Genomic DNA, 15,379 nt, shown 5'->3' with positions numbered 1-15,379 from the left:
GCCTTTAGGTGGATTAAAACAGCCAGCCTTTCAGTTAACAGCCTAGAGAGTTAACTGTTTGCATCATCCTGGGACTCCATTTTAATGGATACTGTCAGATTATTTCCGAAGAGATTATAGTATTTCCTAATGCGATCTGCCTACAGTCTAACCAGCAGCGGATGTTAACACTTAATTTTTTGCCAATCTGATAGGGGAAAAAATGACATCTTGTTTTTGGTCTAATTTGAATTTTCATCACTACTAATGAGGTTGACTCTATTCATTTTATATATTTCATATATTCATTCTTCTTCTGTTAATTGTCCGTTCCCATCCTTAATCCATTATTCCATTGGGTCGTTTGACTATTTTTCTTTTTTTTAAATCAATGTGTAGGAACCCTTTGTATGTTAGGAATATTGTCCTTTAATGGTAAGATGATGCAAATATTATTTCCCACTCTAGAGTTTATTTTGTATCAGTCTTTATGGGCTATTGTCGGCAAAATTTCCCTATTTCTAACTACTTTGAATATTGATACCTTGGGCACCTTAAATTTAATTGTAAGTTGTATTATTTTGACCCGAGGCTACTCACAAAACAGGAGTAACTGTTTTTTATTCAAGAGACAGGAGACGTCTGGTCTCCAGGCAGTCTCACATGTATTATTGCAGAATTTTCATGAAGCAGGGTAGGTGGATTGAGGAGAAGTAGGATACAGAACGTGCCACTGCCCTTTAGTGCTCGAAAAAATAATGTCATATTAAATAACGCATACTTATTGCACACTTAATGCCATCTATTGAATAATTTGTTCCGTGGATCCCCAAAGCCAAAGAACAAAGTAGTATCTTATTGACATTACCAGAGATGAATATGTTAACAATATTTTAATAGTTTATTCATTGATAAAATAGGAGAAACATCCTAAAAGATATGCTGAGAAAAAGGCACAAAAATAATGTGCTCAGATGAAGAATATAATGTTTGGTGTCCATACGAAAAAATTACCTAAAGCCCTTATAATCAAAATAAATTAAACAACATTAAGTTATTCTTTTACCTATCAACATATAATGCGTACATACACTCCTGAACGTTTGAAACTCAAGTATTTCTGTGGATATGGGTGTAAATTTTTACAATCTTTCTGATAAGCATTAAAATACTTCCATTGTTTGATCCAGAAATTGCAAATCCAGGAGTTTATCCTGAAGAAATAATTAGGGATGGACACAAAATAATATCTTCCAAATATTCACTGCAGTCTTATTCATACTACCAAAAAATTAAAATAACTTAAATCTCCAAGAGGGGGTTGACTAAATAATGATGATGAGGATCCATATTAAGGAATACTATATGCATTATATGCCATAATCATTCATTTATTCATTTTTTCAGTAGTTATTTAGCACCTACTATGTGCAAAGCAGTAGGTTGGCAGCTGGGGTTACAAAAGTAAACACAAGTCACCCTGGCCATCCAATTTTATATTTTAGCATTTTAGAAGAATGCTTGTTAAGAAAAAGAGGTTACAAAATATTATGTATAATATGATCATAGTGTTGCAAAAAAAGAACACTCATATAGGCATAGAAAAAAGATTGAAAGGAAAACATTAAATGTTCATAGAGGTTAACTTTGGGTCTTGAGGGTTTTTTTTTCTTTTTGAGTTTCTACATTTTACAGATATTTCGTGTTGAATATATATTATTTTATAAAATAATTAATGTGTAAATCTTAGGTGATGTGCATACAGGTTTCTCTGTGTGTTTACCAGGGGTGTCCTTTCTCATTTTGTCTTTAGAACTCTTTTGTTGGCATGCCTTTGATCATTTGGAAGCTCTTCTGAGCCTTTCCTGAAGTTCAGTTATGTCCTGAGTGGTTTTGAACGTTGGAATGACTCCAAACTGGAGGTTTGAGCACAGCGAAGGGGCACCTGATAACACAAGGTCAGAGGAGACAAATGGAATGCTGTGGACCCAGATGCACATCCTATGAGACTAGATGAAAAGATAATGGCTCTCAAGTCTGAAAAGAGAAAGGCTGAGAGATGAAAAAGACTATAAAATCATTGAGGATAAACTCCATAGTGAATAGTAAGCTAGAAGGAAGCTGAACCTAAAGAGCAATCTAGTAAGTGATAAACATATAGACATATTTCCCCCAGAAGTGGGATGGCTGGAAAAGGAAAACATCTTCAGTCAGCTATATAGGACAATTTTCTAGGGCCTCTTTAGGAAAGGTAAAGATTTGGAGGAACCATCCCTGATCTGTTGAGGTTGAAGCTGTGGAGGAAAAATAATGATTCTGCTCTTGCCAAATTGTCCTTTGTGACTGCTGTAAGAAGGAGAATCCAAACTAAAAAAAATTAAGCTTCAGAAGATGTATGTACATTATATTTGAGGACACCCCATTTGAGAACACTATTTTTCAAGATCGGCAGCAAACAGGTTGAGAAAGAATGGATTCAGTACTGAGGGCAAAAAATGGTTGAAACCACGCCCAACGCTTTCAGCTAAGAGGGCACCTGGCCTTAAGGGGACTGGGGACCCAACTCTCATTCAAGAAGGGCCTGAAGTAATACTTGGGTTTAGGTTTTGCTCCTCCAGTGCCTACCCACTATGGTCTCCTGTTTTTGAAAACATAAGAGGCGCAGGTGCCCAGACCTGAGCTATTTATAACTGAGCCTGTTCAGACTGACATCTGTGTCCCATCTTTCCCAAATAAGAGATTCGAGAAGAGGGCACCCTCTAGTTTGGCAAAGAGAAGGCTGAGGCTATAGGCAATATGTATCTGAGTTGATTAGTTTCAGTTTATCAGAAAGTGAGACAATTAAATTACCTCATGGTCCTTTTGAACCTTACTATTGGAAGGCTTCTGTTTTTTCCAAATTTCTTTCTTTTTTATATTCACCCAGTATGTCACCAATTAAATTAGGTCATTTACCAGATAATTAAATATAAAATGCTTATGTCTCAAATTTGCAGACTCTGGTAAATGTTTTTGTTTTGACATATGATCTAAGCTACAGTTCTATACCAGGGCTGGTTTGAAGAGGCATCTTGTTTGCTTGCAAATGAACAAAAAATATGACTTTATCCATATCTGGCAGAGCTGATTAGTGGCTTTTGTTCTCGCCCTTGGCACAGTTTCTCTGGGTATCTCCCCAGCTCCCTTTTGTTCTTGCTGCTTATTTGGCTGTGACACCTTTCTGCATCCCCTCCCACCCTGGCTTTCTTGGTGACTGTGAGCGGGGTGGAGTGCAGGACCTATGGGGCTGGGATAAGCATTTATGTCTCCACCTGCCTATTCTCTGAGTCTTCTCACTTCGGATCATGGCAGCCCCATGTGTACAGGGTCTTCTGAGGAGGAAACCAGTAACCCAGTTGCCATGGAGTCAACTCCTACTCGTGGTGGTCTATGTGTGTCAGAATAAAACTGTGCTCCATAGAGTTTTCAGTGATTGATTTCTCAAAAGCAGATTGCTGGGCCTTTTTTCCAAGGTGCCTCTGGGTGGAGTCAAACCTTCAATCTTTTGGTTAGCAGTTGAACGTGTTAACTGTTTGTACCACCTGGGGAGGAAACCAGGCATTTTTCTGTACCACCCACAGCCGGCTTCCAGGCAGGTCCACCCCTCCTTGACTTGGAGTTAATAAGTAGTCAAGGGATGCCCTAACTCAAAAGCCAATCCTTTTCTGTGCTTAGGTTTTCTTGGTGACACCATTCCTAGACTTTCAGGATACTTCTTTTTCTCTTATTTGTTCATTTGTTGGTTAGGGAGGAGGAACTAAGAAATGTGTCCGCCTTGAGTGTGTGAGGAAGGAGACTGTCCAACTACTGTGGCTTTTGTTTACAATATTTTTTGAAACAAAATTAATTTCAACTAGTTATTATTGAAAGAAAATGTGTAGGATTTTTAAGAAAAGAGGATTAGGGAGGATGGGTACTGAGAAATCATGTTGTTGTTATTGTTAGGTGCTGTCAAGTGGGTTTCGACTCACAGTGACCCTATGTACAACAGAACCAAACACTGCCCAGTCCTGTGCCATACTCACAGTCATTGCTATGCTTGAGTCCATTGTTGTAGCCACTGTGTCAATCCATCTTTTTGAGGGCCTTCCTCTTTTTTCCTGACCCTTTACTTTATATTGTAAAGGCTCGTTGATTAAAAGGTTTGTTATGGGACTTCAGATGTGGAAAATTATAGGCAGGAGCAGCCGTTGTTTCTGAGAGGGTAAAAAAACAAAACAAAACAAAAAAAACCCACTGCTGTCCAGTCTATTCCAATTCACTGCGACGCTATAGGACAGAGTAGAACTGCCCTCTACAGTTTCTAAGGAGCACCTGGTGGATTCAAACTGCCAACCTTTTGGTTAGCAGCCATAGCTATTAACCACAATGTCACCAGGGCTTCCTGAGAAGGTAGAGTTATAAAAAAGTGAATAGAGAGGCCTTTGCTTAGAGCAGCACCCTGGAAGCCCTCTTTGTGATCAGTTCTGCAGTTTTCTGTGAATGTGTTTAAAAACTACTTTTGCCTAACAAGTGCAGTTCCTTTAATGGACAATTGAATCTGAATGCTTAGGCACTTTGGTGGCTTTTAGAAAGAGATAGGAAGTAAACTTCATTAAAAAGTCTTATTTTAGTGGTGTATAGGATTACGCTCTGAAAGCATACTAAAATTGTGCTTTGGAATGCTGGCATGCTCCATATATTTCCTTTTGTGCATTCATTATGGAAAGATTCTGTCCTGCTATTTGGAAGTCAATCTGGATGACAAAGCAGTGTGGTATCTATTTCAGCCCATAGTCAATACTCCATTTTGTGCTGGGCTTAGGCAGTACTGGGCTTAGGCATTTGCTCTGAATCTATGTCTCCTGAGATTTCTTAATGCTTGATGCGACGTGTTGAGACCATGGAATGGATATTTACCTTCCAGATCTGTTCACCCCTGGTTAGCAGTTTGCAGAGTCACACTTAGAAAATATACTCAGTTGGCAGTAATTATTTGTTGAACGTTCTAGGCATGCTCTGACCGCAGGGCCTTTGCACTTGCTGTTGCCTTGGCCTGAGATATCCTTAGGTCCTGCTCCCTCACTTGAAGTTTACTCAGATGTCACCTTCTCAGTGAGCCTCACCCCAGCACATCCAGCCCCCTTTCATAATTTTTTTTGTCCATTTATCATTATCCAATGTTTCTGTTCATTGTGTCTCCTTGCACTAAAATATGAGTCCACGAGGGCTGGGATTTTTGTTTGTTTGGTTCACTGCTGCATCCCTAAGGGTTAGAACAGGACCTGGTACAAACAAGCTTTCAATAAGTATTTATTGAATGAAACTAATAAACGGAATTGGTAAAATTGCACATCACATTAATTTGGGAATGATCTATTTGTGAATAATTCAGACCCCAATGTGAAATGTGTCAAAAACCAGTTGCCATCAAGTTGACTTTGACTCGTGGTGACCCCATGCGTGTCAGAGAAGATCTGTGCTTCATAGGGTTTTCAATGACTGATTTTTCAGAAGTAGGTGGCCAGGCTTTCTTCTGAGGTACCTCTGGGTGCACCCGAACTTCCAGCTTTTTGGTTAGCAGTCAAATGCTTTAACCCTTGCACCACCCAGGCCATAGATATGAGGGTTGAACATCTTAATTCTATGACTATGTGGAGGTATGAAATAGAAAGGGGCCCACAGATGTGCTATGAAAGGTGCAAGAGTATCTTTGTGGCCAGGAGTCTCTTCTTGAGTAGAATGAACCAGTGTCACTACTTCTTTCATTGCCGTGGTAGCCACTAATTGGACCCAGCACCTCAGAGACCTCCTGTTACCAGCCCTGGACACTCTAAAATCAGTCCCAGAGTTTTTTCATTTGGATGATGTCTGTGCTTGTTCTGTTCTCTCTGCCAAAGTCATTTGTGGTGGGAAGATTGAGAGTGGTTCTTGACTCCCAATTTTGAGAATCAAATCATAACGTTTTCCTTGAGTTCATCTACTGGATAAGCCTACATAAATAATTCCCTGTTTTCATCCTTTCAGCATAAAGGAGTCTGTCTGAGCATGGTTACTATGTTTACCTTTTGCTAACCCTCTTCTTATATCTTATCAGTGGGTAACAGACACTTAGGGACATTTGAAATTTTTGAAGCCAAATCTGTCACTGTCACCCAAATGGCTGTCCTATCCATTCTATCTGGTCCAGCATTCTCAGCCAGCCTGAAATTTCCAGTCACCTTTTCGGGATTGTGGCATAATCTCTGGAACGTCTCTTTAAAATGAAAGGGCGTTTTCTTGGTGAGAAGCTCACTAACCCAGCAATACTTGGTGACATCGAGTCTCTGGGTGGCGCATATGGTTAAGAGCTTGACTACTAGCTGAAAAGTTGGTGGTTCAAACCCACCTAGAGGTGCCTGCAAAGATAGGCCTGGCAATTTGCTTCTTCCAAAAGGTTACAGCCTTGAAAACCCTATAGAACAAGCCTACTCTGCACACATGGGGTTGCCATGAGTTGGAATTGACTCAACAGCAACTAATAACAACATGTTAGCTTACATCCTCCATTGCAATTGCTAGTGAACAAACAAATAGGTCCCTGACTGAACTGGTACCGGAGTGGTACATTTTGGCGGAGTTGGGTGGTTGAGGGAAGGGAGGGTTGGGATCTGATAACTGGCGTTGACTGAGAATGGCGAGTAAGTGAATGGCACTGGAAGGGGCCATGACTATGAGGGAAGTGGGTGTTTGGAAAGAAGGGAGATCAGAGGAAAAAGGAGAGAGCAAGAAAAGAGACGTATATGGCACCAAAGACAATCCCCATAGTTTTGTACTGGGATCTGCTATGGCTGTGTTCTGTGAGATAACCTTTACTTCTTTTTCCTGTTTAACTGGAGAGGAAGGAATAGGTCATAATCTTAGAAAGTCCCTGAGTTGTCTAAATTAGTCCAGCATGTTTTGGGTTCATAATGTTTATTTGGTTCTATTCTTTTTCAAGTAATAATTGGGTTTGGGCTTGGAAATAAATTGACACACGAATTTGCCTATTTCCCCTGTGTCTTCTTTGATGCAAGATGAAAGTTGAACACAGAATTGTGCCTAGGAATTATTGAACGTTGATAAACACACAAATAGGTCAGCTTCGGGGTCAGCCTTGCTGTATTTAGAATGCATATTCGACATTCTCTTTTCACCCTCCACTCCCGTGCTTATTGTTGTGTAGACACTGAAGTGATTTGGCATTATGGGGTGGTTGGTACATGAGTTAACTTGACAGAAAGGGGTTTTCAGGTGCAGGGCAGGGGAAACAGGACTTACTGTACTGGGTCGTGGGTTCTGGGAACAATTCTGGCCCTACCACACAGTCTATCAACCTATAAAGAGTGTTGTGAATCTTCTTCCTGTCTGCCTTATAGGGTTTGGAAGGGGAAATGAGGTAATGTCTGTTTAGACCTTTGAGCTTCTCGGAAGAACGGCATGCTACAGTAATATGATTTCCTAATGCATTTGTTTAGGTTGTAATGGCGTATAACTCCATTTATCTAAATTTCATTAGGTGCTTCTGGAATATTTAGCTGTCTTGCCCAGGGAAAGCAGCCCAGGTTTGAGAGTGGGAACTGTACTTGCATTAGAACCCTCACAGGATGTTCAGCCAAATGAGCCAGCTATCGATTTCGGAGGTTAGGGGAAGGAAGTTGGGAGAGGAAGTCATAGGAGCTAGACTGGGTGGTGATGGGAGAAGGGAGTTCTTGTTCTTTTCAGAGAGTTTCTATTATAGTTTTAAATATTGGTGTTTTACTAAGGATCAGTATATTCTCAATTTTTAAAAAAATATAAGTGTATTTGAATAAATTTAGCAGTATTACATGTAGAAAGACTCATCTGCAACACCGATCTTGCGATCTTTGTCTGTAGCTGATGCTATTGTTGTTAGGTGCCATTGAGTCCATTCCGACTCATAGCCACCCTGTGTACAACAGAACAAAACACTGCCTGGTTCTGTGCCATCCTCACAACCTTTGCTATGTTTGAGCCCGTTGTTGTAGCCACGTTGTCAATCCATCTCATTGAGGGCCTTCTCTTTTTCGCTGGCCCTCTAGTGGTAGACTCTTTTCACCTAAACCAAAAAAAACGAAATCTACTGCTGTCAAGTTGATTCTGACTCATAGCGACCCTATAGGGCAGAGTAGAACTGCCCCATAGAGTTTCCAAGGAGCGCCTAGCGGATTCGAACTGCTGACCTCTTGGTTAGCAGCTGTAGCATTTAACCACTATGCCACTAGAGTTTCCTCTTTTAACCTAGCTCCCTTCAGTATTTCTTTTATGATGTTCCTTGGGCTACAGCCTGGTTGTTTAATAACTTGTTTCTGATTTTGATGCCAGCAGTTCCATACAAGCACTAACAATCTTACGGATTCATTTTTAAAATACGTAGTAGGCTTCTAAATAATGTTTTACTTTTGTTCTGCAGATAAGAGAATAATAAATAAGTCATTTTTGCTGAAATAGTCATGAATAGCCTAACCTTTTGCATAGACTTTAGAGCAGAATTACAGCTGCGTTGGCTTTCTAGTTGGTTCTAAAAAGAGAAGTTAAGACAATGAACGAAAAGTGGGGGATATATACACGTGTCATCTCTGACATTACTATTAAGATGTGAATTTGTGTTACAATTATTTATACTGGAGAGTTTTGCTATAGAAATTTCTAGAAGCTGTTGGTTCTTTGGAATTTCCAACCCAGCATTTCAAAAAGAGGTCAGTCTTCTGTAAAGAAATTTTAAGTAACTACTCAGGAAAAAAAAAAATTACTCTCTTTTAGAGAGGTAACTATATGCACTGTTTAAGAGTAACTAACTTGGATTTTTAGAGCAACGGTACTAATCCTATCTCTTTCCCTGGGGGTGGAAAAGTGTTACATTTCATTTGCTAAATTATAGACTATAATGCAGAGAGAACGAATCCTATCACCTGGCATGAAAAAATAAATCCCTGACAGATCGTGTGTTTATGTGTCTACCTTTCATTCCAGGAACATATATGAATAAAGTTACTTTGTTTCACAAATTAAGAAGCATGTCTTATATAAGGAGATTATATAGAATACTATGCAACTGCTGCTTAAAATGAAATTAATATTTTATTAAAAACTTACGATTCAGAGATATAGTTCATATGAAGTTAAATTGTGAATATTCTTAATAGAACCACATTTTCTCTTCTTGACAGTTCACTACTGTTTGCGTGAGCACTGCTGAATGTTAAATTTATGTTCTCATGTAAAACTTCTTGATAAATTTATGAATTTATGCCATTGTGTGTAAATATAGTTAAGGCGTACTTTTTTAGAAAAGGTTGAAGTGTTTACTTTTATACTGAGGTTAAAATGTGATGTTTCATTTGAATTTGTTTCAGAATCGAAGCAAACGCTTGGAGGAAGTCCATGTGGTTATTGGACACAAATCATGCGACTTGGATTCTCTCATTTCTGCCTTCACATATGCATACTTTCTAGACAAGGTGAGGGGGAAAAAAAAGATTATGCTTTTTATATTTGATTTATTTCATAGTTTTTAAGAACAAACATTTTCTGAAAAAAGAAAGAACCCATCAACTTAATTTTTCATGTTCTGGTTTATTGTTACAGAGAATAAAATATTATAGTCCATTAATCAACAGATCTTTATTGAGCACCTACTAGGTGTCAGGCATTGTTCTAGTTGTTCCTTAGTGACTCTCTTCATAAAACATTGTTTCAATATGCTTAATATTGTCACATAAAAAAATTATCTGCTGAAAATTAAATTTTATGGGAATTAAGAGAGCTAACAAAAGTAAGGGTGAGGATTTTTTTGTTTTTCTTTACTATTCTTGGATATCTGTATTGTATGCAAATAATGAGAGCCTTCTATGTTCGTTTGCCAACCAGGCCCTCCCTCAACGAGGTATTTTTATAAGCACACTGTGGTAATTTTATAAGCAACATATAGTAGTCTAGACTTTGGGAGTAGAAAAATATGTGCCGAATAAGCTACACGAAGATTACATGAAGGACAGAGCCTATTGACTGGAATTTTCAGTAACAGGGCTATTACACGTCAAATCTGTATCCTATAAAACCTTGTTTTGCTTTGCCTGTTAGCTCTGTTTAGGAAGGCAGTTCTCAGTTAATGAGAGTTTCCCTTGAGCAAGAATCTTTCTACCCTGTGAAGTATATGGCATGTCTGTTGTGTCGTTGTTGTGTACCATCAAGTCAATTCTGACTCATAGCGACCCTGTGGGACAGAGTAGAACTGCCACATAGGGTTTCCTATGCTGCACTCTTTACGGGAGCAGATCTCCAGATCTTTTCTCCCGAGAAGCTGCTGGTGGGTTCCAACTGCCAACCTTTTGGTTAGCAGCCAAGTGCTTAACCAGTGTGCCACCAGGACTCTTTATGGTGTGCCTCTAGGGGTTGAAGGAGCACTGGTGGTGCAGTGGTTAATGGAGGTGGAAAGATCTTTCAGTAAATTGTTTTAAAACTTCCATCCCGTAAAATTCATCAGCTCATACAGTTGTACTCTGACATACATGGGGCACCAAGAGTTGGAGGTGACTAGACGGCAACTGGCTAGGTGACTGGTAGCCCCCTGCCCACAACCATAGGGTTGAGCAAAGTGAGGAGCAATATCCCAAAGAATTTGCCCAGGTAAGATTTGTTTTTCTCGTGATTAGTGAATTATTTCTCCCATCTACTTGCAATAATTACAGATTATTTGGTTTTCCTTTTGTCATTTTATTGTATGGTATTTGCTTTTAATGCCATTTTGGCTTTTGTAACTATTACTATGGACCCTGCTTTGCTTCTCTTTTCCTAGTACTTCATATGGTATGCCATCTGTTCTTAATCTACTAATGGTTACTTTTAAGGTCCAACAATTTAAAGTCATAGATTGAATTGTGTCCCCCCAAAATGATTCCCTGTGTTGTGTGATTGTCTACCATTTTGTCATCTGATGTGATTTTCCTGTTTAATGTAAATCCTACCTCTATAATGTTAATGAGGTGGGATCAGTGGCAGTTATGTTAATGAGGCAGGACTCAATCTGCAAGATTAGATTGTGTTTTAAGCCAAACTCTTCTGAGATATAAAAGAGAAATGAAGTAAGTAGAGAGACATGGACACCTTATACCACCAAGAAACAAGAACCAGGAGAAAAGCGTGTCGTTTGGACCTGGGATCCCTGTGCTGAGAAGCTCCTTGACCATGCAAGACTGATAACAGAGACCTTCCCCCAGAGGCAACAGAGAGAGAAAGCCTTCCCCTGGAGCTGGCACCCTGAATTCGGACTTCTTGCCTTCTAGGCTGTGAGAGTATAAATTTCTCTTTGTTAAAGCAAAAAAAAAAAAAAATTATCAGCTCATGATAATAATCCAAGCCTCTTGCCGTCGAGTTGATTCCGACTGATAGCGACCCTATAGGTTAGAGTTGAACTGCCCCATAGTGTTTCCAAGGAGTGACTGGTGGATTTGAACTGCCGATCTTTTGGTTAGCAGCCATAGCTCTTAACCACTGTGCTACCAGGGCTCTAATACTTCACCTTAAAGCCTAAAAAAAGCACAATATGTATGTTTAGGTGCTATTTTCAGTTTCATCAAAATTTTTCATTTCTGGAGTCTGATTTGTTTTATTCCAATTTTGCTTGGCTCCTTGGCCTCAGACAATATGCATAGCTGATCTAAAACAAAACAAAATAAAATCCAAGCCCATTGCCACTGAGTAAATTCTGACTTGTAGCGACCCTATAGGACAGAGTAGAACTGCACCATAGGGTTTCCAAGGAGAGCCTGGTGGATTCGAACTAATGACCTTTTGGTTAGCAACTGTGTCTCTTAACCACTGTGCCACCAGGGTTTCCATAGCTGATCTAGAGTGATTTAAATTCACATGAAAACCTGTGTCCCAGAATGAGCTGTGGGAGGCAAGAACTGCTTTAGGGCAGCAGCTGACAAAAATGCCGGGTATAATATTCTGATCTCTACATGTGGGCTTTATATCAAATTTATCTTAAAATTTGTTGAACTTTACCAGGGAGATTAATTGGCATGAGGAGATAAATGTGTTGTGTCAAGACATGCATATAAAATGCTGATCTTGTTAACTGTATTTTTTGACTCACTAGAAAAAAAAAAAGTCGCTAATCTAGAGAATACAGTTAATTAAACAAGATTGATTTTTACACTGATAATGGCATAGATTTTTAAGGAAATTATATACTACTACTAATAACAATAACAACAAGGATGTTTTGAATACATGTAATGACACCCAGCAAGAAAGGTGGGGAAAGTAGTTGTGACAGATAGAACAGATGATAATAACCGATCAGTTGCCACTGAGTCAGCCCAACTCACGGCGACCCCATGTGTGTCAGAGTAGAACTGTGCTCCACAGGGTTTTCAATGGCTGATTTTTCAGAAGTAGATGACTAGGCCTTTCTTCCGAGGTACCTATGGGTCACCTGGAACTACCAACATTTTAGTTAGTGGCTGAGTATGTTAAACCATTTGCACCATCCAAGGACAAAAGTATATGATAGATAAAAATAGGAAAATGTTTGGCTTCTCTTCTCTTCTAAGTCTTGCTACTAAGCGTGGAAACAAATATGGAATTACTGAAGGATCATGTACTGAAATTTGTTATATTTCTGTGCCTTCCTCATAGTTTATTGGGCCTCGTCCCCTACTAGAGGTCTGTGTCTCCCTTTTAATTCTTCCTGAAAATGTGGCCACTTCATCTCAGGGTATTAACACATAGCATGGCGTGAGTACAGAGCTCTGGCGCTTCAGATACATGACTTTATTTAAGTCTTCCTTCCCTGGTAGGTAAGCCCCATTCTACAGATGGGAAAACTGAGGCTCAGAGAGGAAGATGACTTTCTCAAAGTCACACGGCAGAAGCTGTGTCTTGTTCCAACTCCAGTATAAATCCTGCCAGGATAGGCTCAAGCCACATGCTGTTGACTTATGTATTGATTCTTCTCCTGTACTCAGGATTCAATAGCAGGAGTTAGATATAGCTCTATCAGTTAATTAGGAAAAATAGTTTGCCACACAAACTGCTAGTGATTGTTAACACAGTTGTGATTCGGTATTCACATGACAGTTGGGGAAAAAATCTGCTTTGTTGTAGTAGTTTGTGTTTTGTCTACTACAGAAGTGAGGGAGTCATTCATTTCTTCAACAAATATTTATTAAGTGTCTACTGTATTCCAGGCTCGTTTACACACTGGGAAACATAACTGAGGTATCCCTGGTTAATGCAAATGGTTAATGCACTTGGCTGCTAACCAAAAGATTGGAGGTTTAGTCCATCCAGGGACACCTCAGAAGAAAGGCCTGGCCATCTACTTCTGAAAAATCAGCTATTGAGAACCCTGTGGAGCACAGTTATGCCCTATGGAGACACACATGGGTCGCCATGAGTCGAAGTCAATGCAACAGCAGCTGGTTACACGTAACTGAACAAAACAGACAAAAAGCCCCGCCCTCTCAATGCAAATCAGGGAGACAGACGATAAAGATGTTATAATCGTGGAAAAAGCACTGTGCTGGTGACAGAGCAGGTGGTGGTGTGAGAAGAAAGGCCATTTACTGTATGCAAAAATTCATTGTTATCAAACTTTATATTCTCCCAGCGATATTTAGTGTTTATTGCTATATACTCACAGTCATTTTTGAAAGCATCTTTCTTTCTTTTTTTTTTAAAATTCCTGCTGAAAAATAACTTTAGTATTGTGAATCTGAAATTTTCTAACTCCTACCCATCCCCCGGAAACCCTGGCGGCGGAGTGGTTAAGTGCTATGGCTGCTAACCAAAAAGTCAGCAGCTCTAATCCACCAGGCGCTCCTTAGAAACCCTGTGGGGCACTTCTACACTGTCCTACAGGGCTGCTATGAGTCAGAATTGAATCAACGGCAATGGGTTTGTTTTTTTTTTTACCCATCCCTTTGATCCCTGGGTGGTGCAAACGGCTTGCACTCGACTACTAACCTAAAGGATGCCAGTTCAAATCTACCCAGGGATGCCATGGAAGAAAGGCTTGGTGAACTGCTTCTGTGAAGACTACAGCCAAGAAAATTCTACGGAGCTATTCTGTTCTGTGACACATGAGGTTGCCATGAGTTGGAATTGACTTGATGGCAATGGGTTGTGGGTCCAAACAAAAAACCAACCAACCAACCTATTGCTGTTGAGTTGATTTCCCCTTATTGCCTCAAAAAAAATTTTTTTAGTAATGTAGAGGTTTGTTACTATAAGAGGCTTTCATAACAGAAAAAAGCAACAGAAATCACAAATCTGATCGTCTGTGGGCTGAATCTGACTTATTGAGTTTCCATAGACCTAATGTAGTACTTGGAATTAAAAAAAAAAAATTCCTTGTCGCAATTAAACATCACAGATCACAGTCTGAAATTTTGATTTCTAGCTTCTCTTGAGTCACTGAAAGATTTAACTACATGGTGCCCGAATTTCTGCGTGTCAACAACTGACCGGAGCTGAGTGTCAGGCATCCCATTTAGATGAGACATAAGCCTTCATGTGTCACCACTGTCCCCGCCTGGCCTACTTGAGTCATTCTCATTTCCTGCCAATTCCCTAAAGACACGTAGGTTTGTTACCCTTCCTAAAGAGAAGAACGTGGGGAAAAAAAAAAAAAAAATTTTTTTTTTTTTTAATTGTAGCGGGGCTGTAGTGACACATGAAATATTTCAAGTAAGACATGAAAAGTTTCATGTAGGTTAAAGAATATTACGAGCCACTTACGAATGGGTAATGCTCTACCCCATGGGGCTCAGGAAAAGTTGGTTATGAATGTCAAAACGTATAAAGAAGCCAAAGGACTTATATTTCCTGTACCTGTTACCCTTGGGCTTGAGAAAAATGGAGTTGTTTTCTTTCCTCCTGCTGTTTTCAGTGATTAAATCAACTTTTTTCTTGGTAGGTCAGTCCACCTGGGGTTCTCTGTCTGCCAGTACTGAACATCCCAAGAACTGAATTCAACTATTTCACCGAGACAAAGTTTATTTTAGAAGAGCTAAATATCTCTGAATCATTCCATATATTCCGAGATGAAATTAATCTGCATCAGCTAAATGATGAAGGGAAGTTATCTTTAACACTCATTGGCAGCAACGTGCTGGCCAGGTAAGGCTCAGAGTGAGGCTCTGGAAGATTGATCCTTTGATGAAAGCTCTTGTAGGCCTAACATCGCCTTGTGCAGTAGTCCCGGGTGGTGCAAACAATTAATGTGCTCAGCTGCTAACGGCAAGTTTGGAGGTTTGAGTTCACCGGAGGTGCCTCGGAAGAAAGGCCTGGTGATCTACTTCCCAAATATCAGCCGTTGAAAACTCTATAGAGC

At 39.6% G+C, this 15,379-nt stretch overlaps 1 protein-coding gene across 6 annotated transcripts in view; it reads left to right on the top strand.

Moving 5' to 3' along the window:
• PRUNE2 (prune homolog 2 with BCH domain) overlaps positions 1-15,379 on the top strand; it is a 314,222-nt gene that overhangs the window by 50,930 nt on the left and 247,913 nt on the right. For all 6 annotated transcript variants that reach the window (XM_049895199.1, XM_049895201.1, XM_049895197.1 and 3 more), the window contains exons 2-3: positions 9,393-9,497; positions 14,963-15,165. In XM_049895199.1, the coding sequence (XP_049751156.1) occupies positions 9,393-9,497; positions 14,963-15,165 (308 nt within the window). The remainder of the gene's footprint in view (positions 1-9,392; positions 9,498-14,962; positions 15,166-15,379) is intronic.

This window comes from Elephas maximus, chromosome 9, assembly GCF_024166365.1.
Source record: "Elephas maximus indicus isolate mEleMax1 chromosome 9, mEleMax1 primary haplotype, whole genome shotgun sequence".
NCBI classification, from domain to species: Eukaryota; Metazoa; Chordata; class Mammalia; order Proboscidea; family Elephantidae; genus Elephas; species Elephas maximus.
Note: the sequence above shows the minus strand (reverse complement) of the source record. Positions and strands in the feature narration are given on the sequence as shown.